At 44.7% G+C, this 20,082-nt stretch overlaps 1 protein-coding gene across 6 annotated transcripts in view; it reads left to right on the top strand.

Annotated features, from left to right (window-relative positions):
* DAB2IP (DAB2 interacting protein) overlaps nucleotides 1-20,082 on the top strand; it is a 155,657-nt gene that overhangs the window by 21,584 nt on the left and 113,991 nt on the right. For 4 of the 6 annotated variants that reach the window (XM_015878974.3, XM_015878973.3, XM_015878975.3 and 1 more), the window contains exon 1: nucleotides 13,005-13,634. The exons of the other annotated variants lie outside the window; for them this stretch is intronic. In XM_015878974.3, the coding sequence (XP_015734460.2) occupies nucleotides 13,493-13,634 (142 nt within the window). In that variant the 5' untranslated portion in view covers nucleotides 13,005-13,492. Of the gene's footprint in view, nucleotides 1-13,004; nucleotides 13,635-20,082 lie in introns of those variants that run through there. 6 annotated transcript variants of the gene reach the window in all.

The following is a 20,082-nucleotide window of genomic DNA, read 5'->3' as shown; positions in this document are numbered from 1 at the left end:
TGGCTGTGGGATGGAGCTGCCTGTGCTCTCACAGTGAGGCCTGCAGATGCTGGAAGCACCTTGGACTGAGTGGAGCTGCTGCCTCACCAGGCCTGGTTCCCTGCCTGCCCCATCTATTACTTCAATATTAATGCAAAACTGAAGGGGGTGTTTGCTTGTTGTTGTTTCCTTGCTTGCTCTGTGTGTATGTGTGGGTGGGTTTTGGTGGTTGTTTTTTTTTTATAAGCTGGAAGTGTTTGAAGGAAATGCTGCCACAATGCTGGAAAAAATGGAAAATTGGAAGATTGAAACATTGGAAACATTCTGCTCCCCACGTGCTGCCTGGGCTGCTCCTCTGCATGAACGGAGGTCACTTTGCAGGAATGCTCTTTAGAGTTGCCTATGAAAATGGCTGCATGCAGAAAATGCAGAGTGTGACCTTGTGTTTATTTTCCCAGGTGACTTTTAATGCCAAAAGCAAACAGCGTTCAGACAAAGCCCCGAGCACGGCAGGCCTGGCCGCAGCAGCTCTGCTCGTGGTTTCGGCGGGGAGGGGGGGGGGGGAGAGGGAAAGAAATATCCGTTCTCCATGCTCTGCAAAGAGCTCCTGCTGGGTTTTGCAAAGGGGAAAACAGATCTTAGGAGAAGCTGCTCGGTGCGGGGCTGGGTGGATGCGGGGGGGCGGCCGGCGGGGGGCAGCAGAGCTGTGCGGGAGTGGGGCGGGCCGGGCTGCGGGGGGCGATGCTGGCTCTGCTCCGCTGTGCCTTCACTTGGGCAGTTTATATGGTGTGATGGAGAGGAAAAAAAAAGATCTCATTTGTATTTGCATGCAGATCTATATGCAGAACGTAACAGTATTGCATTGGACTCAGAAATGCTAACGTGGCACTTAGAGGTTCTGGCATTCTAACTGAGAAGGGATCCTCATTTCTGCATTCTTCTGTGCTCTGCATCAACAGCAGTTTTTAGTATTTTTCTCCCGTGTCCTCAGAACAGTGAGACCTTCACAACTGTCTTTGAGCTGTATGGCTCAATTTGAAACTGATTTCAGCTGGAACAGTCAAAATAGTGATGGATCTCAGGGTTCATTGATTACTTAGGAGTGCTCAGAAAAGCTGAGACAAGTCTATGAGTAATGTATGTGATCCGAAGCACGGACACCATTGGCAAAACCTTCACCAGGCCCTGTACTGTGTTGATTTATGCACCCCTGTGTGTTACAAAATGAAACATATAGTGGCACTTCCTCAACAAAACAACCCTGCAGCTGCTGCCAAGGTGAGGTTTGAGAAAGCTCTGCCATCTCCATGCTGTATTACCATATACAGTGCAAAGGCAGCCATAGGGTGCTTCATGGAATTGCAGTGAAGGAATGTTTGGGAAATTCCCTGTTCCTGTGGCACTGGGATATCTGTTCTCAGCATTGCTGTTAAGTATTTTACCACTCGGTTTCGTCAGTGTCTGACAGACTGTCTTGTTTAGTTGGAGATGTCTTATGCTGACTGAGCTCATTCTGCAGGAATCTGTATCTCTGGGTAGGACTGGTTCTTGGTAGAGCAGAAGTGCTGTTATGTACCGAGCCAGGAGGGCCCTCCTAGATCCCTTCAGTTTGGGATCTGTTTGTTCAGGTCTGGGGTCTGTTGCATTTAGTCTCATACATAAGTATGGGGTTCCTCATCTGCATGAGACTCCAAACAGAGGAGCACTTTTCCAGTGCTGGTTACTACTTGGCATTCGACTACCAAGACAAATGCAGTGCTGTAAGCATTCTCTGCCCCTCACTGGAGTTTTGTATATTGGCCTTGTCCAGACAGAGCCTCCTGTACTGATAAGCCCATATTCACCACAGCTTTCTCTGTGCAGGGCAGAGCACACTGCACGGCCTGGCACCCTGCCTGCCATGCTCCATCACACTGGGACCAGCACTGTCCGCACTGTGCTAACAGCACTGTAATCTGTTTGTGATCTGTTCCAGAGGTTTTCAAAGCACAGCATAACTGAAACAGTGAGGGGCATTGTTTGGCTGATGCCCTGATCCGAGGTGTGCTGGAATCAGAACGTTAATCTCAAGATCTTCCTCGAACATATTTCTTACTAGGAGTTGGGACTGAATTCAGAATGCAAAATATGCTTTTCCCAGATTCTTCCCTGACCTTTTGCCCTATCCCTTTGCTTTGCAGTTCTGTGTTCACTGCTCTCTCCTATCAACCTTAACAGCCTTTAAATAGTCTGTAGGCTCTGGGCAAGGGTTATGTATTGTTCCTCCTGCAGGCTGCTCTTGGAAGGAAAGATGAGAATATGTTGGAAACGATCTGTTCCTCTGTAGTTCATAGAGACCCTGTGTGTCCCCTCCTGACAGTAGGCATCAAAAACAGAATAGTATCAGTGCTCAAAATGAGCTGCCAGTAGGAACATCAGTGTCCCTGCTAAACTGTCCTGTTGCTATTTTTTCTTGTCAAGGGGAATTCCATTCATTCTCTTTCAGAAGAGCCTGTTAAATGCAGCCTGCACCAAACTCTCAGCGACTGTCTGTTAATAGTTTTGGATTTCAGCTCTGTGGCCTCTGACTGTATGCTCCTTTAATATGCTCGCAGCTCCTCTGGGAGGACTAAGCCAGGAATAACCAACACTTTCTGAAGCCAGGCCTCCTGCTTTGAGACTCTCTGTTTCTTTTTGGGTCACATAAATACTCGCTCTTCTCCACTGCTCAGACTTAGTTTTTGCAGTGCCCCTACTGAAATTAGGTGCATTGGGGCATCTGAGAGGAGGGAGCTGCACCCACTGCTTTCCATTTTGCTGGCTAAAGGAGGACAAAGCACTCTTAACATTTCTCTGCAGTTGCCTCTTGGCTTGGCATACTGTTCATTTCAATAATAAAGTGTTTCCTTTCATTCTCAAACAGTCAGGCCCCTGCCAGGGCCATAATTGTTCACAGATGACTCATTTTGGCTGCAGGATCAAAACGAGGGAAAAGTGCTGTTTGCACAGTCTTTGAAACGCACAAGATGGGAAGAGATGTTCACGCTTGATATTTGTACCATATGTTGTTTCTAGATTTTATTACAGAGCCTTTACATTTCAGAATTCTACTTTTGTCCTGGGGAGGGTTTAGAAAGAAGAAGGTAGAGTTTGGGGTGAGGCTGAGATTAGCAAAGACCTCTGTACAGTTTCTGCTGCAGTGGGCAGCCTGGTGGGGCTCTTTCCACTCTGCTGTATTTATGAATGCATTGCTTGGGTGCTGCTCAGTTGTGATTTTTATCAAGTTCACATCGAATATTTCATTCTTTGTATAATTTGTTTGGAAATCCTACGTTTTCAGTTGTAGCTGATATTTGATTTACTTCTCTAATGAAAATAATGAATGTAGGTAGAACATTTCCAGTGAACAGCCGTAAGTATTGACCAGTTCTTTGCTCCCCTTGATGGTTAGTTCTCCTCTAGAGAATTCCACGTTTGTTTCAGAGGTTCCTGTTATTATGAGGTCAAGGAGGTCAAAGATTGAGTTGATTTTTGGGGAATAAGGATGATTTTTTCACGATGGGGAATAAGGAAATTATGTGATTCCTTCATTGCTGTCCATAAGTTGGCCACGTGTTCTGTAAATTAGGAACAATTACTTGTGTCTCCCAGGAAGAGTCTTTCAAAGCACCCAATTACTTTAAATAAAACACCAAACAGGCATTAGAAAACACAAAAACTTTTCCAGTTGTCTTGTCAGAGCTTAAATGCCACTGTATGTATTTTTATTGGGTTGTGACAATGAGTTTCTCCAATGAAACACCTGTTGGAGATCAGATCCTGAGTTGGAAGGCTGGAGAGAAGTAGGATAGTGAATGTGGCGACCTGCTTTAAACAGGGTTTGCCATTTTGTAACGAAAGGTTTCACCCCTTATCCTGATTTTCACAGGAGCTGGTTTTGATCCATACCGCTGCCATCCATCCTCACCTACCATGCAGTCAGCATTGCCTCCTTATTAATCAAACTTGTTTCTTGGTTGCCTTTTTCCCACAGTTTTTGTACTTTCCCCTTGTGCTTCCCCTTTCTAGCCTTGCTGTGCTCTGTCCTGCTGTTTGTGCTCAGCAAGAATAATAATAAAATTTCCCATTTTAAATCATTTTCAATTGACAGTACTTTGGAGGGCTGACTGTACTGTGCTTGCAGTAGAAAATTATTAACATTAAGCATCAGCTTTCTTTGCACTGAAATGTCATTTTGACTCCTGAATTGTACAGACTCTGAACACCAGATTATCCAAGACTGCTGCCATGTGGACGTACCAGGAGCATGAAGACAAGTTTGTCAGGTGTCATTGGATACCCTTTGTAGCTGCTAGAAGGAAAGAGACTTGATAACTAGTAAAAGAGAGACAATTGGAAGAATAAAAGGCATAGATTCACTAGGAAGAGTTTTTGCTGAGCTTGTTCCCTATAAAAAATAATATAATGGGCATATTAGTGAAGTGAATATGGATGAGGCAGTTAGTCTTGTGAATGGAAGATCTTTAGCAAGAACAGGACATGAGCAGAAGTTCTTCAGTTCAAACCAGTGCTGGAATAGAAGAGCATTGCATCCTCACTGGAGGGAACCCCTGCATGACTTCCTGGGTGTTGTCTACCATCACAGTTTGGAGTGTCATCTCTCAGATTATCAACCAAATCTCCGCACAGGTTGGCATCTCCTGGTGTGTGGGTCTGCAGTAATGGGTTGTGGCACAGCAGTACTCAGGGACTGGAGGTGAATGCTGGTGCTTCACATTCACAGTATCCACCCCCACTGCAGTACGTAGACCCTTTGTCATGGGTGTTGTTTCAGAAGGGTCCTCACTTTTTGCAGGCTGCTGACCGTGAATAACTTCTCCCAGACTTCTCTCTGTGTTGCTGCGCTTCGACTTCATGCCAGAGGGAAGAACGGGGATTAAAACAAGCCACTCTCACAATGGTGTTTAAAAATTGATAGAAGGATTTCCAGTTGGCTTTGTAAAGCGGTCTCTAAAAACAATAGACACATTTTAGTGTTTTAACTTGTTACCGGGGCATGCTTTTAAATGGATGGTGTTTTCTGCCATGTGCTGTCATGCAAGTCTGATAAGGGAGATGGCTAACAAACATCCTTGCCAGAAACATTCCTTAAAAGTGTAATGTGGTGCCAGGAAAGTAAAACAAGCAACTACACTCGTAGTATAGTTTGCAAATTATGTTGCAGGGAAAGGAAGAAAATAATCTGTCACACGGAAAATGAAGTTTGAATTGTGTGTACACACATCAGTGATTTGTTATAGGAATATAAGATCATTATCAGACATTTAAACGTGAATTAGAGATATCTAATCTATTAATTAATCAAAAAGAAAGTTTTATATAGCATGTGTAAACATTTAATCTTCCATTTCACTTGTCAGCATGGATGCTGCCTTCAATGTGACGGTATCATGAGATTCAACACCCAGCTGTTGACTTGTAGAGCTGTGTGGATCTCATGTGCCCTTGTATGGGAGGTGAGCTGGGGAACATCAAGGTTTGTGGGCAGTTACTGACCTGCCTGTAAAACTCTCCTCCCCACTTTGAGTCGGGACAGATCAGGCTTCCATGTAAAGAAGGCTGACGATGCCCTGCAGCAGCCTTCAGAGCTGCAGATGGATTTCCTGCCCTCTCAGCACACTGCGTAGGAGAGCCACTCCATCTGAACATACAACAAATAGCTGACATTTCTGCTTCTAACTACAGATTCGGCATAGGAAGCCAGTGGTGCCAAAGCTTCATCACCTTCCCTGCAGCAACACAGCAGCAAGGTTACTACTGAGATTCAAAATACAGATACAGTTAGGAAATAGTTCCTTTGGTTATGTATGTTCACCAAAATTAAGAGAGAATGTGTTGTTTTGTACAATAATGTGCTATTATGGTGTATCTCATAATAAGATTCCTAACCCAAGGGTGATTTTTTTTTAATTAAAATTTGCTGATAGTGAAGTTGAGAATCCTGACCCTCTTCCAGCTTGATTTTTACCCTAAAAAAGTCACTTTCCCCTTTTTACTCATATTTCTTTTTACTAAATATAAGTAAACATATTTACTTACATTTAAAAGTGCTCAGATTTCCAACTGAAATCACAATGCAAACATTTTTGACCAAAGGATTTATTTCACAGCATTTTATTTGAAGAAATAAGCTATTTATAAAATAATAACAATCTGGTGCCAGGGAAAAACGTGCGTCGCGATGTGGTAACTGCTGTGGTTAATGTTAGTACAGACCTGGGGGGGAAAAACCCCACTGCTGTCTATGACTGCACAGACAGAGCAGTCGGATCACAACATTGATGTGGTTCATCTCGGAACAACTCTCGCCCTTCTCCCATTGGAAGTGTGAGAGCGCCCAACTGGTGCGGCATGCGGCGCTGCTGAGCCAGCTCTGTGCTGAGCCCGTGGCAGCCAGCGGAGGGAATGTTTTATGGCTGCAGCCTCTGCAACAAGGAAACGTGTTTGTTTTAGTCTGGCTGGCGAGGTGACCCCGCACATAGCAGTGCTGGCTCGGCTGTGTTCAGGGAACAAATAAAAGAGCAGCAGTGAATGTGGCTGTGTTGGCTGTAAGTTGAGTTCACAGCAGACCCGTGGGTCGGCTCGCAGGGGTCACAACAGAGCACTGCTTGAATTCTGTCTTGGAGAAGGAAATTGGAGATCTTTGGAAACACAGAGCCGAGGTTACTCTGCTAATCATTCAATGAATCATTGTTAACACTTTGTTTTAGTAATAAGCCTTTTTGTGAAGAATAAGCAGGCTTAAGCAAACATTTCCTCCCGGCAGCTACTCATGGAGGACGCATGGTGCAAGGAAGTGTCGTACGGCTCCGTCTGTGTGTGGAGGGCTTTGTTTGATGTGGGGTTTTGTGCAAGATTTTTCTTTTTGCTGTGAGGTTTGCTATGGGAATTTCTGCTGTACAATGGAGATTGTACACTCATGTTGTTTTTTTTCCCTCCTGGGTTATTTAAAGCACCAAGCTGTTCTGAGGCATTGGATGTTTGATTCTGGCAAAAGTTTCTCCTTCAGTTTCCTTTAGACCATGTGTTAAATGACTTAATTAGGTCTGTGGAAATGATAGCACAAATCTTAAGACAGATTTAGACTTCCTACATTTTATTAGCATGATTACTAGACAGGTTATAAACCAGATTGTCTGAGTAGGGCATTCTTTGTTGTCAGGAATACATGTAAATAAATCTAGAGTCAATGAAGATGTTGTTTTGGTCTCCCCCAGCTAGCTGGAACCTGATTTGAAAAAGTTTGTGTTCTTTAGCTCTATTGTTCTACCGGGAAACAGTCAGGAAGTGTTTGGCTTTGAGGTCAGTCCCTGGGCCTTTCCCTGTTCTCTGCCCTAAGGAGCTTGTTGCGCAGAGCAGGAAACACCTCCAGTTGGGTTCCCAGGCGCCCTGGCTCTCCCTGTTGTCCCTGTAAGGTGCTTGGGGAGTGAGCAGCCCTTCCTGTGTGAGTCCCTTCATCATGTCCTTCATCAGCCACTCCAGCACCATGAATGTTTGACAGCCTGCTGTGCTTGGGAGCTGGGATGTTGTACCAAATTCCCCCTGTCAAGAAGCTGCTGGTTGTGTAGGGAAATGAAATGTTGAGGCCCAAATCTCTGCTGGCTGGTTGGCAGATTTGTTGGGGTTTGGAGGTAAAAATCCCAAGTAGTATTTCTGCTTCTCTTGCTTCTCTCTTCCTACGAGATATCTGCTCACATGTCTCAAATATGTGACAACTATTCCTCAAAATCAGGACATAATGTATTAAAAGCCAAAGACTTGACTTTCCTACTTAATATTTCATACTTTCATTTGAAATTTTTGTTTTACCTGAGTGAGAAAGAGAATCTGTGTACATTTTAAGTATGCTGAAAAGCTGAACAGGTATTTGCAAAAGCATCAGTGCTCTGTTGGACGGAATACACTGTAGAAAAAAAAGACACTATGACAGTTAATGCTTATTCATCACAAGGGGATTGTCACAAGAGAGGAGGAAGCCAGCTCAGTTCTTTGGGCCCAGCTGTAGCCTTCCCTCATGGCCTCACTGACATCTCTCAGGGCTCCATCCTCCATTCCTGGGCATGGTGGTTATTGCTTGAAGTGTGGGCCATCGTGTGTGCAGTTCATTAGACTAAGATTGCTTTGAACAAGGACTCATCTCTTGTTTGGTGGTGTACACAGATCGCACAGCCATACAGCATTGATCTCCTTGGGATCTCCAGGCACTGCCAGAGGAAATACATGATGACTGTAAATAGCCTGTATGTAGAGAGTGCTAAAAGCATTTGTGCTCTGATGTCACTCGTACAACACCTCCTAAACTCTTGTTTAATATTAACTTTCCTTTTTCCTTTTTTTCTACTCATTCATTATCTATACCAGATAAAATAACTTCCTCAATTCCATTTTGATTTCATCAACCTGCAGACAGGAAAACTACCCCATAGAGTTGTTACATACCAATGAATGGAGAATCATTAATTCTGTGTTTAAATTGAATGTAAATGTTTCCCATCCTGCTTCCAAATCTGTGAGCCTTTTTTTTTTGTTTTGTTTTGTTTTGTTTTTTTTGTGAGGCAATCAAAGAGCTGATGCCATCCACCTCAGGTGGCAAATAACTTGTCTATGCAACCTTAAAATAATCAGCATTTTACTTTATGGAAAGTAGTATTTTATTTTCATGTATATGCAACCTTCCTTCTTTAGCCTCCCAACGTGTCACTGAAGGCTTTTTAAGGAGCAGAGTTAAAAATCAGAAAATGTCACATTGCTTCTTTTCTTCCACATCAAATCTATTCTACCAGAGCAGAAATAAAATAAAATCTAAGTTTTATGATTTTTGACTCTTTGGCTCCAGCCCTCTTGCTGGGTTAAGTATGGTTACTTATGTCTGTAATGCGTTGCTGAATATTCTCCTGTTTGGATTCTCACTTGGAATCAGTTGACTGTGTTGCCTCTTTAGTTGCTCTTTTTTCTTTCCTTTTTTTCTGCTCTGTTTTCCTTGGAGGTTGTACCTGGGAGCAGGGAAGGCCCCGCTCAGACTGCAGCAAGAGAGCTCACCAGGGAGGGCCCCCGACAGCACCTTTCTGCCCGAGGGGGGGTCTTCCTGAAAGCCAAGCGGCTGGAGGGGGTGGGAGGTGAGCAAAGATGGAGCAGAGTAGTTTCAGCACAAACGTCTTTTACAATGCTGCTTGAAAACCAGGTCTGTTCTGCTTGGTAAGAGTAGAGCTGAGCTGAAAGTTAAATTCTCCTTATACAAAGGAAATTGCCTTCCTCTCTGGCTCTGTGTATGAGCTTATATATCTCTGGTAGCCTTGAGGCAATAAGCCTGGAAACCTGCCAGCTCGCGGGGTGCTGAACTGCATACCGCAATGAACTCGAGAGCAAATCCAAGCAGGCAAATCCGGAGAGCGACTGGGATGGAGCAAGAACACTTGTATTAAGCTTTTGTTTAAAAAGTCTGATGCTCCTCAGAGATGACTCCCTTATTCATTGCCTCAGACTGCGAGAGAAGTACTGGCACTCTTCAGAAGTGTGTTTATATATGACATGGAGAGCAGGGCAGCACTTGGATGTTTTTCAGCTTCATGTTGATAGATCTGCAGCTCTCTGACCAAATGCTAATTAGAAATTCAGCCAGCGTCCACCATTCCCCTCTATACTGGCCAATGCAGAGCAACTAATTCCTTTTTTTTTTTTTTCTTCTTTATTTTGCTAACTTTTGAAAGCTTCTGTTCAGTTCTTTGTGGAATAAATGTGGGAAATGAAATGAACTAAAGCTGCTCTCATCCAAAAGGTAAATTCAGAGGCCAGTGTACAAATCAGTGTATCCTCATAACTTTACTTTGGGCCAGGACTGCGCCCTCAAGAAAGGAATGAAACCCTTCCTTTCAGAAGAAGGGATTCAGGTTCCATGCAATGAGGTCTGAGGGAGCTGAGAGGAATGATTGTTTCCTTGTAAAGTCCTTTGGGAAAGCAAGAGGTTTAATGGTAGAGTCTGCACTGGGAACATGCATTCTGAAATGCAGTCATTATTTTCCCAGCACAAAGCAATAAACAAATGATAAAAAAGCTGAGTGTTAGCCCCCGGGAGGCATGTCTTCCAGCAGCCCCATGCAGCCCACAGCCCTGCTGTAGCTGAGCAAACCCTCAGGCAGCAGCCTGCTCCTTTTGATGTCAAAGCAAACAAACCCATGTTTGTGTAGCTCTCTGTCCCAGAACTTATTTTGGTGCTAATTTACAGTTTATTCACATGCTGTTAGTTTTGGTGAAGGAGTGAAATAAATCCGGTGTTAAGAGAGCTTAGAAGCAGGTTAACACAGGGAGATGACAGGGGACACAAGGCTGATTGTGGGTGCTCTAGCCTTCCTCTGAATCTCAGTGGTGTAAACACTGGGTGTATCATACAGTGGGCATTTAATTCCATGGGTTAGGTTACTGTTCAGTGCTGGCACCCCAAAATCATCACTATATTTGGCTCCGTTTGCTCCTCTTATGGAGAGGTTCAGTAGAGCTCAACAGCTCAGCCCATTGCTCTGCTCTGGGAACAGCACAACTGTGATGTGTTGTTGTAGAGATAGATTCTAACGTTGTCAGCTTTCCTCCAGAACAGTTAATATATCTAACGTTTGCAAGTGGTAGATTCAGCTATACACAAAAGAGCGTTTGTGTCAGGATGTGGCTTTTGGAAAGAAGAAAAAAAAAGAAGAAAGGAAGAAAAAAAGTAGCGGTGGATTAATTGGAAAGGTCCAGAGCAGCCACATTCCCTCCCAGACGGGTCATTCATTTTGTTGCCTGCTGCTATGCTGCATCTGAACTTAAAACCTTTACAAACTTGGTTGAAGTGAGAGAGACAGAGGCAAGCTGGCTAAACTTGAACGAAACTCCCAACTGCTTATGCTTTTATTGAAGGGCTGATTTCTCTTGTCATGGTAGTTTATAGTCCCTCATTAAGTTCTCCTGTTTTACGGTCACCTGCATGGACATTTCTGAATGTACTCGGTTGATTAACAGAAATATCCCTAAACGTGGAACAGATGCTTAAGAACATGTGAGTGAATGTGCACTGAAAGCAGGGCCGCCATCCTGCATGTCCTCATCATTCCTACCTGCACACTGAGGTGAGGATGGATGCTCTGCATCCCACTGCATCCCACGTGCTTGGAGGATGAGCCATGTGGTTCCAATTAGGCAAAACCAACCTGGGTGGACATCACCCTTTTGGACTGTCTGAATTTGGATGAGCTTTTAAAATGGTTTTGTTTCAACGTTCAGTTCCATCAGAGCCTTTTTTTTTTTTTTACTCTTGGAAATAGAGTTAAAAAATAAAGTGGGTTGGCTCTTTTAAGGACATTTCTAATGATAAAAGCATAATAGGAAAAAGCTACTTTTCAGCTACCAGCTCAGTCATTAGGACACCAAAATTCAGAGAGAGATGTGAGCATTTGGCTTCTTGTCTATAACAGGTCTGTCACTGAGCCTCAGTATTTTCAGGTTTTCCCATCACTGTCTTATAGTTGTTCTTGGCCCTATTTACAAACCAAATCAACTGTACAGAATGAGTCTCTGGTCATTTGGGAAAAGTTTTTTGTCATTTCTTTATTGTTTTTTGTGTTTTCATTTACCCAAATATGAATTAAACCCCAACATTCTGGATAACAAGGTGAGAACAGACGTGCATTCAATTGAAGCCTTCTCCTTTCTGCTGTGATGTGTTGTGGGGCTGGGTGACAGCTGGTGCTGGGTGCAAGCAGAGCAATGTCCCCACGCATCATCCCCCTGCAGCATGGGATGGAGCCTCTGCTGTCCAGCTGGAGCTCCCTCCTTGACCTGAACTTGTCATTGCTTCCGTGATTGGCTCATTCCTGCACAGTCTAAAAGCTGTTGAATTCCTTATGTGTGGCCTCAAAACCAGGCATGGACTTTACTAAAGGCTGAGGCTTGTTTCCTGTCCTGAAAGGGTCTTTCTCCACTGATAAACACAATATTTTCCCTATATAATATGTAAATAAGACAACAAAGGTTTTGTAAAGTTCTAATGTTTTTTATGACTGTGTGAGTGTACAAAATGCTGAAAGTAGGGTGGATTGCTGGTGGTAAGGAAGGGACAGTCCTTAGGAGAACTAGAAGGCCTTTTGTTTCCCACATGAAGCACTAACAGGAGATGTCACACCGAGGGAACCAAGGTCGGGTGGTTTCTGCTACTTGTTTCTGAAGGCACAACTCGGTGTAACCCAGGAAAGCCTTCAGACTCCTGCAGAAGCTCCAACTAAGCAGGGAGCACAGCTCATCCTCAGCCAAGCCTGCCTGGTCCTACCACAGAGATACGTTTGCACAAATGTCTGGGAAGCAGAGCAGAAGTAAGGCACACTACAGAGAGGCGTTGTGTAAATGTTTTCCAGTTCACCCCACTCTGATCAGAGATTTTTCTGTTATCTGCCAACCCGTGAGGAGTGGCAGCACACTCAGTCCTTGGCTGTGGCTCAGGGTTTCTGCAGTGCTCTCTGCTTGTCCTGCAGGGCACAATCTGTGCCAGCCCACAGAGGAGCTTTGGTGAAGGAATATGGACTATTTACCTCTCACCTGGCACTTCAAAACTAAATCTGGAGGGCAGTTTTTTGGTCTGGTTATTCTGTTTTCTTTTACACTTTTCTTCCATGGCTTAAAGCGTTAATTCTGCCCAATGCAATGTAATTTTATTGAGCAATATGAGCCGGAGACAGAATCTTCACTGCCATCAGAACCCAAATGGTAAATAGGCTCTTTCTCTATTTCATGGGATGTGCTATAACTCAGTTTGAATGTTGAAAGGAAATGGGCCTCCAGGGGAGTCTGGAGCTCTGTTCATTCAAGTTCTAATTAAAGTTTTCCCCTCTCAAATTTCACTTTATTTTCCGGGGCTTTTGCTCCATGATGATTATTAACATGTGTCCCATAGCCCGGAGATCGTTATACCCTTCCTGCCCCATATTCCATAGCTGCCTCCTGCTGCAGCCCGGCTGCCTGGCACTCCATCCCGGAGCGTGCAGCTGCTGGCAGGCAGGGGCTGCCCGGCTGCTCTCCTGCAGCAAGCGTTGCTTTCCTCCAGTGCTGCTCGGTCGGATGCTGCTGTCCAGTGGGGATGATCCAGTCCAGGATTTCTTCCAGCCTTTTCTTCATGTTTCAAGAGTCCAGGCCAACTCTGGCTTCCTATTCCAACTTCAGCACAAGCGCTTATCTTTTTGGGGGCAGGAATTGTTAGTACAGTCTATCTTGCTTGCTTCAAGCCCTCCCTCTGCTGAGACATGTACTCTGGTGCCGCATTCCTTTATTTTTTTTTTTCTCTCTGTCTTTTTTATGTTTTCTTCCTGTTGTTTTTCTTTTTAAATGTGTAAAGTGAAGAGTTCCTCTTCCCCCCTCTCCCTTTCCACCGCACAGAACAACCTCCCGTTGATTACACGCTGGAACTGTTGCTACTTTGCCAGAGGGGAGAGTGAACCTGTGCCTGCATGTGTGTATGTGTAAAATAGACAGAAAAATGTCAATGAACAGCAGGAAAAGTTCTGGGAGACCGTCTTACTACTATCGTCTGCTCCGGAGGTCACGACTTCAGAGACAGCGAAGCAGATCCCGGAGCCGGAACAGGCCGCTTAGTAGGGGTAATTGCAACCAAGTTCTGTTTAATTGGCAGTGCAAAGACATACGTGCTGATGCTTACAGGTAGCTTCGTTACTGTGAGTAAGAGTGACCTGTGTGAATGTAGGTGTGCCTGCTCCCTGTGCAGCGTGTGTTGGGCTTTGCAAAAGGTCATTGCTTGTGCTGCAGGGATGTGAGGGGAGGGAGAGCGGCTGGATGGAGGCGCTGAGCTGGGCAGCCCGGCTGTAACTCCTCGTGTAACTGCAATTAATCCCATCTTCTCTGTTACCACCTGTAGCTTATTTCAATGTGTATAATTAAAGTAACCATTTCTTTCTAGCCAGCTGAGATGTTTGGAGGCCTAATTGATGATTATAGATATTTGAATATCCGTGATTAAGTGATGCTATCTGTGTGCCAAGATGAATTGCTGAGTATCGCCAGGGGTTTCAACATTACAAAGCTGAGTACAGTTTAAGGGCAGACTTTTTAGACAGAGCCTGCAGGTTGTGCACCTGAGGCACCGGGGAAACCTCTGGGACTTGTATTCCCAAATCACTTTGCGCATTTAAAAATCCTGCTCTAAAAGGACCCATTTGTCCTCATCAGCACGAGTTGGGTCCACAGGGTAATGTTTGGTGTTTCACTGAAGGGTGTTTCACTCGTGCAGCCCGTTTATTCTACTTGAGGCAACCACTGACCCAGATGCATTTTCAAAGATCAGCTATGCTGGCTGTGTCTTGCAGTGTGAGCTACGGTTCTGTTGGTGCTTGTGCCTGTTGTTAAAGCAAGTCAAACAGGCGGGTGGCTTTGAGTCGTTCTGTGTTGAGCTGTCTTTGCAGTCAGGAGGGACAAGGGTTGTGTTTGGCCTTCAGTGAGACAATGCTGTCATATTTATAAAGTCCTGAGCTCAATCAAAGCCATGAATTAACTTTTTAGTTGTCGTCCTTATGTGAACAAATAGCTCTAGCCAAGAGTGCAATGGCAACACCTCATGCTCCAGGTGTGTGCAGATCCAGGTTTGTACTTGTGTCCCTGGGGCTGATGGGGTGAACCACCAGACTGCAGAACAGACCCCAGGAGTGCAAGATTTAACTTTGCACAGTGTGTTCTTCCTCCCTTGACTTACGGTACTTTTTCTGGATGTGGAATCATTGCTGGGAAAACAATAGGAAGCTAAATCAGTCCCTGCGCCTCATCCTTTCCTATAAGCAAAACAGAGCTTTTCTTTCCATTGATTTTTTTTTTTTTTTCTGTTCTGACTGTCAAAGAGGAGTGTTTGTAGGCCCACAAGCATGCAACAGCTCCTTTTCCCCCTTTATTCATATACCGCTCAAGACCAAAATATTTCACTGTCATTTCAGTTACCGAGTCAAACAAGATGTGTTTGTTTCTTTTAGGTAACCCAGTATGAACTTATGAGCATAAATTGTCGCGAGCACAAGGAATATGCAAGCAGATTTGATTGAAATGGAAATGAGCTCTAATGTTTGTGAGAAATTAGATTAGAACCAAATGAAATCTTCTTGTTGTTGATCCCTTCCTGAGTATTTTGTGTTTGTCACACGTATGTAGGATTCCTGCCTGCCAGGAGATTCACAATGCTCTGCACTCATTTGGCTCTTCTCATCTGCAGATCTTATGGGGATCAGCAAAACCTGGACAAGAATTTTCTGTTTGTCATTTTTTGTATGTAAGAGATGTAGGAAGCAAGTGAAGTGAGTTGTGGAGGAATGGTGTTGGGCTGCAGGGCACTGGGGTGTGTGGGGCTGGAGGCAGTGTGGGCAGAGTGAAGGAAGGGCAGGATGCAGATGTTTTGTCAGTGGACAGTGACAGATGGTAGGGCTGCAGGAGCAACGGAGAATGTGGACACCACAATGAGTCTGTAGGGCTTTTGGTTTTGATGTAATGTGAATTCCCAAAGCCTACGAGTTTCTAAACAAGGAAGGAACTTAGGATTACCATCTCAAGTACTCATCTGCAGCATCATTTGCCATTGCTAACTAAGCTGTTCAAAGACCAGATATTCTTAATGGAAAATTACCATAAACTCAGGAGTATTGGAATGCTTTCACAGGAACTGGTTGTGGTCTGTCTTGCCACTTGCTTGTTTCCTGGCTGTTGGCTCAGCAAGTCTTTCTCTCCCCTTTGCCACAATGCACACAGAGCACACGTGGATGCAGCTGGGTTGTGCAGCAGTGGGGCCCGCAGGCTGAGCTTCTCCACGCGGTGCCGCAGGCGGCAGCCAGCTCTGGGCCAGGGGCTCGCTGGGGGTCAAACAGCTGTTCCACATTTACCAGGAGGAGGAGATCTCTGCTGACACGCGTCCTCTCCGGCGTCTGGAACCGCTCGCAATACGGCACCAATCGCGGATGCGGCTCCCGGGAGGTGCAGGTGCTGCCATCTGCTGCCAGCACGGCTCCGTGCCACTGCGCTGGGAGCCCACCTGGTTTCTGTCTGCCAGGTTCTCTGAATAAGGAAGAGGTTGTGTTAAAACGCAGCTATTCATATTCTGCCGCTTCCCACCGCCAGCCCGTCAAGGGCAAAGGCAGAGACCCCCCCGCAGAGCGTGGCTGCGGGATGCTGCTCACCCGAGGAAGGCAGGGATGGGCTGTGTCCATCGCCTGCCCAGCTGTGGGGCTGGATGCTGGGGAAGCGGTACTTGCTGTGGGGGGACCAAGGAAGAGATGGGCGCTGCCTCAGGAAAGTGTGCTGCAGTGCATGTTAGATAAGCAAAGTGAGCAGAATTTGTGTTTTCTATGCAAGTCTCTAAGGGCAGTCGGGGTCTGCTTTCTGTTGGGCTCCAGATGAACGCAATCTGATGTAGCGTGCAAAAAAATCTGTCACACTTCCAGGTGTTTTCAGTGACAGACAGCTTACCTGATGTCTCATCTGATGTTATCCTCTGTTCATGGAGTTCAGAGCTCTCCGGCCAGCCCTGTGGCATAGGGCACGTTTATCTCATGTTCATGTGCCCAGGCCCAGAACAGCTGAAGAGCTGAAACCGATGGGGTGGCAAACCAGGCCAGAACAGGGAGCCATGCTGCTATGGGGCTCCAGTGCCCAGAAATTCCTGCAGTCTGATGGTGGATAAACAGGACAGGTTTCTCTCCACTGTTATTTTTTGTTACAGTGATGATAATGTTGGAAATCTCCCAGCTCTGCTTTCCATGGGGATTTGGGCCATGCTACAGGTACATTAGTTAGAAAGACCTATAAAATCCCCATCTCTGACTATGACCATCTGTGCAGCTCGGAGATGTGTGTAAATACACGAGGAATCATGGCTGTAATTATGATTACTACCAGGTGATCCATCCAATGCAGCAGAAGGTGTTGGGAGGCAGAGGGGGCAGAAGGAAAATACTTGACAGAAGCATCACCTGCCTTCGCCTGCCGTGTGCTGCTCTGCAGCTCTTTCATGCTATTTCTGCCACTTGTTAATTATGGCCACAATGAAGGAGCAGGGCACAGGGGCAACTGTTCTAAAAATCCAGTTTCCTTATGGAAACTGCTGAGGATGCTCCATTCACCAGCCCCAGATCCAGTTGTTCTGCAGGCTGCGTGCTCTGAAAGCTCGGTATTTTATGAGTGTGAGATTATGTTTCTGATAATTTACAAGTAAATTGCTTAATTATTGAATCATTTATTTAAAAACTGGAAGCTTTGACATGTTTTTCTTTATGGTAATAATAGTTTTTGTTCCAACGTGCAACAGAATGACATGAGGAGGCTAAACCCAGGTTTGCTTTCTAACTAAACCACACTGAAAATTCATGCGTCCTTCTCTCATGTGTCATAAATGAAAATGTGTTGTGTGCTATATTTGCATATTCTCCAAAAAGAAATGCTGTGGAAATAAGGAACTTCTCCATCTCTTATTTTTCTCATTTATTATAAGTGATTTTTTTTGACCATGATTAACCATCTCTCCTAAGAAACCGCCTTCTGTTGCTAATTTGTCTCAGTGGGACTGAGGCAGGAGGCTGTCTGAATTCTCAGTAAAAGGAATTAGAAACACTGATCTGAATTGAGTGCAGCTTTGGCTCCAGCTCTTTCTTCTGTAGAACTCTGTAGGCAATCAGTTGTCATCATACTGCTAAGAATTCGGTATCAGTTTGATTTCCTGATCTAGAAAGTTTAGTGTTTCTTCTCAGATACAAAATCATACAATCACAGAATCATACAATCATTACAATTGGAAAAGGTCACTGAGACCATCCAGTCCAACCATCACCTGCCACCAACCACACCTGCTGCTGTTCCTTCTAAGAAGCACCAGAGAAGCATCTGGTTTCATGTAAGAGCTGGGAGTGCTGAGTCCAGTTATAACCGTGTGTGATGGGATTTTGTAAGCTGTACTGTAGGTAAGAAATATTCACTGTCAGCCCTTCTATTTTTAGCAGTAGTTCTCCAGCTGAGACATTGCTGTATTTGCTCACAGAATGAAAGAAGCCTCAGGTAGATGCGTTCTCATCTAACCAGTAAGGAGTCCAGGGATGGCTGTGGGAGTCCCACAGGTGGTCAGTGACAGTGATGGCACCAGCTGCAGGAGCTCTGGATTCTTCTAAGACTTTCTCTCTGCCCCAAGGTAGCAAGAGAATGTGGGAGTTTTGCTTCTCTGAAATCTTAACCATAGTTCCTACCTGTAAGTCCCACTGTCCCAGAAACAGCATCTGTAAGAGATAACCAGAAACAGCAAAAGTCTGGATGGAACTGTGAGGGCTGTCAATCCTGCTTAATAGTAACTTAGGAACTTTCTTTCCAAGGAACAGCCCACGTCATGGTGTGACAGCAATTTGGGGATTTTCAGCACTTCTCAGGCAACTTGAAGGCTGACCGCTGTCTGGTTTTGATCATCTTCTGCTTATCTCTTTTCCACCTCCTTTCCTTCTGGTAGGAGCCTCCCTTTCCCCCGGCAGTGTTGCTAGGAGGAGCTTATTGCTCCAAAAGGAAATAAGCAGCAGAGTTACTCCCGAGGAATGCAGTGTGAGTTGTTATCTAAAAGCCACAGGTAATAAGTGAGAGAGGTTAAAAACCCAGACCGCATCCAGAAGAGAACGGCTTCCAACAGCATGCTTAGAGTGGTTTTCCTGAGCTGATGTATTCGAGTAAGTTTGTGTCCTTACAGCTGTGAGAGTCCAAACAATTTAGACACAGAGCTGCCTTTTAAAGCTTTTAAACCTGTATTTTCCCTCTGAGGTCTTCTAGCATGCCACTAATCCCTTAAGTTATTGCACTGAAGGCACTCTATAATCCTTTCATTTACTCTGGTCTCAATAGAGATGGTGAACTAGCTGGGTCAGTTCCCATATTTGGTCATTATTATTTTTGCTTTTTTCACTTCAGACACGAGCTGAGGATGGTTTGCTTTCCTTTTAACACTGCAGAGAATGCTTGAGATTTAGATATTAATTGCTCATGTCTTTGTGTGTACGCATATTAAAATATGTATGCGGAACTCAGAACTTCCTCATTCATTTCACTGTTGCATACAGCCTCAGGGTCAGACTTTCAAACTGAGTTTCTCCCGACCCTTTTGGGAACCAAATGTAAAAACGTATGACTTCAAAAGCTGTGAATTAATACCCAATGTAGATTGGATGAGTGTCAAGGAACAGTGATCTCCACAGGTCATCTCTGGAAGCCCCATTGCAGACAAAGCTTTTGGTGTGGGATTTCTTGGCAGTGCTGGAAGCAAAGCTTCGTGGTTTATGAATATTGGCTACTTGGTGTTACTTTCAACGTGCATTTTAAGATGAGCACTGAAGCATTCACTTTGGGGAAATACTTGCCCTGCTACTGCGTAGGCTTTGAGAAACATCGACAAGAATAAGGAAGGCCAAAGTTTTGCTTCATTAACATTAACGCTGCAAAAGGATTCCTCAGATGTTGAGCACTTAATGCTTCTTTTTGAAGAAACCAATTTATTTCAAGTGCAAGTTCCTTTTGTACATTTTGTGCTCACACTTTTGATTTCTTGCAGCACTTGTGCGCCAATGAATTTCTTGTAGTGTTGAGATCAAGCCTGGTCTTGTTCTCAAGTACCCAAATGCGGTAATAGGTGGACTGCTGTAAAATTTGGCATCTGGAGTTAAATTACAGGATGCTTCTGAAGCTTCTTGGTTGCCATAGTAGCAAGTAATAGTCATCCTCCGTGATTAAGCAGTGGCCATGGAAACCAAATGAGCAAGTTTTAAATGAAAGATATTTTCCCTTTACATTTTTAGCTGTCAGAGGTTAACAGTTATTACCTTTGTACCCTTAGATGAGAACAAATCCCTGTCTGGCTGACGTATTCAAAGTGGGAACACTTGTGTTCATTTAAATTGCTTTACTTCTAGGACCAGCTGAATTTTGGGTGAATTCCCACATAAAATTTCTGAGTGGGGTCTGGTGAATTAATCTTCCCCAGGAGAGCAACTGCTGTTCACTGCGTGTGCTAAATGGTCCTGCAGTGCTGCAGCATTG

Source organism: Coturnix japonica, chromosome 21 (genome assembly GCF_054131305.1).
Source record: "Coturnix japonica strain WE chromosome 21, WE-NBRP24, whole genome shotgun sequence".
NCBI lineage: Eukaryota > Metazoa > Chordata > Aves > Galliformes > Phasianidae > Coturnix > Coturnix japonica.
This window is presented reverse-complemented; position numbering and strand designations above follow the sequence as displayed.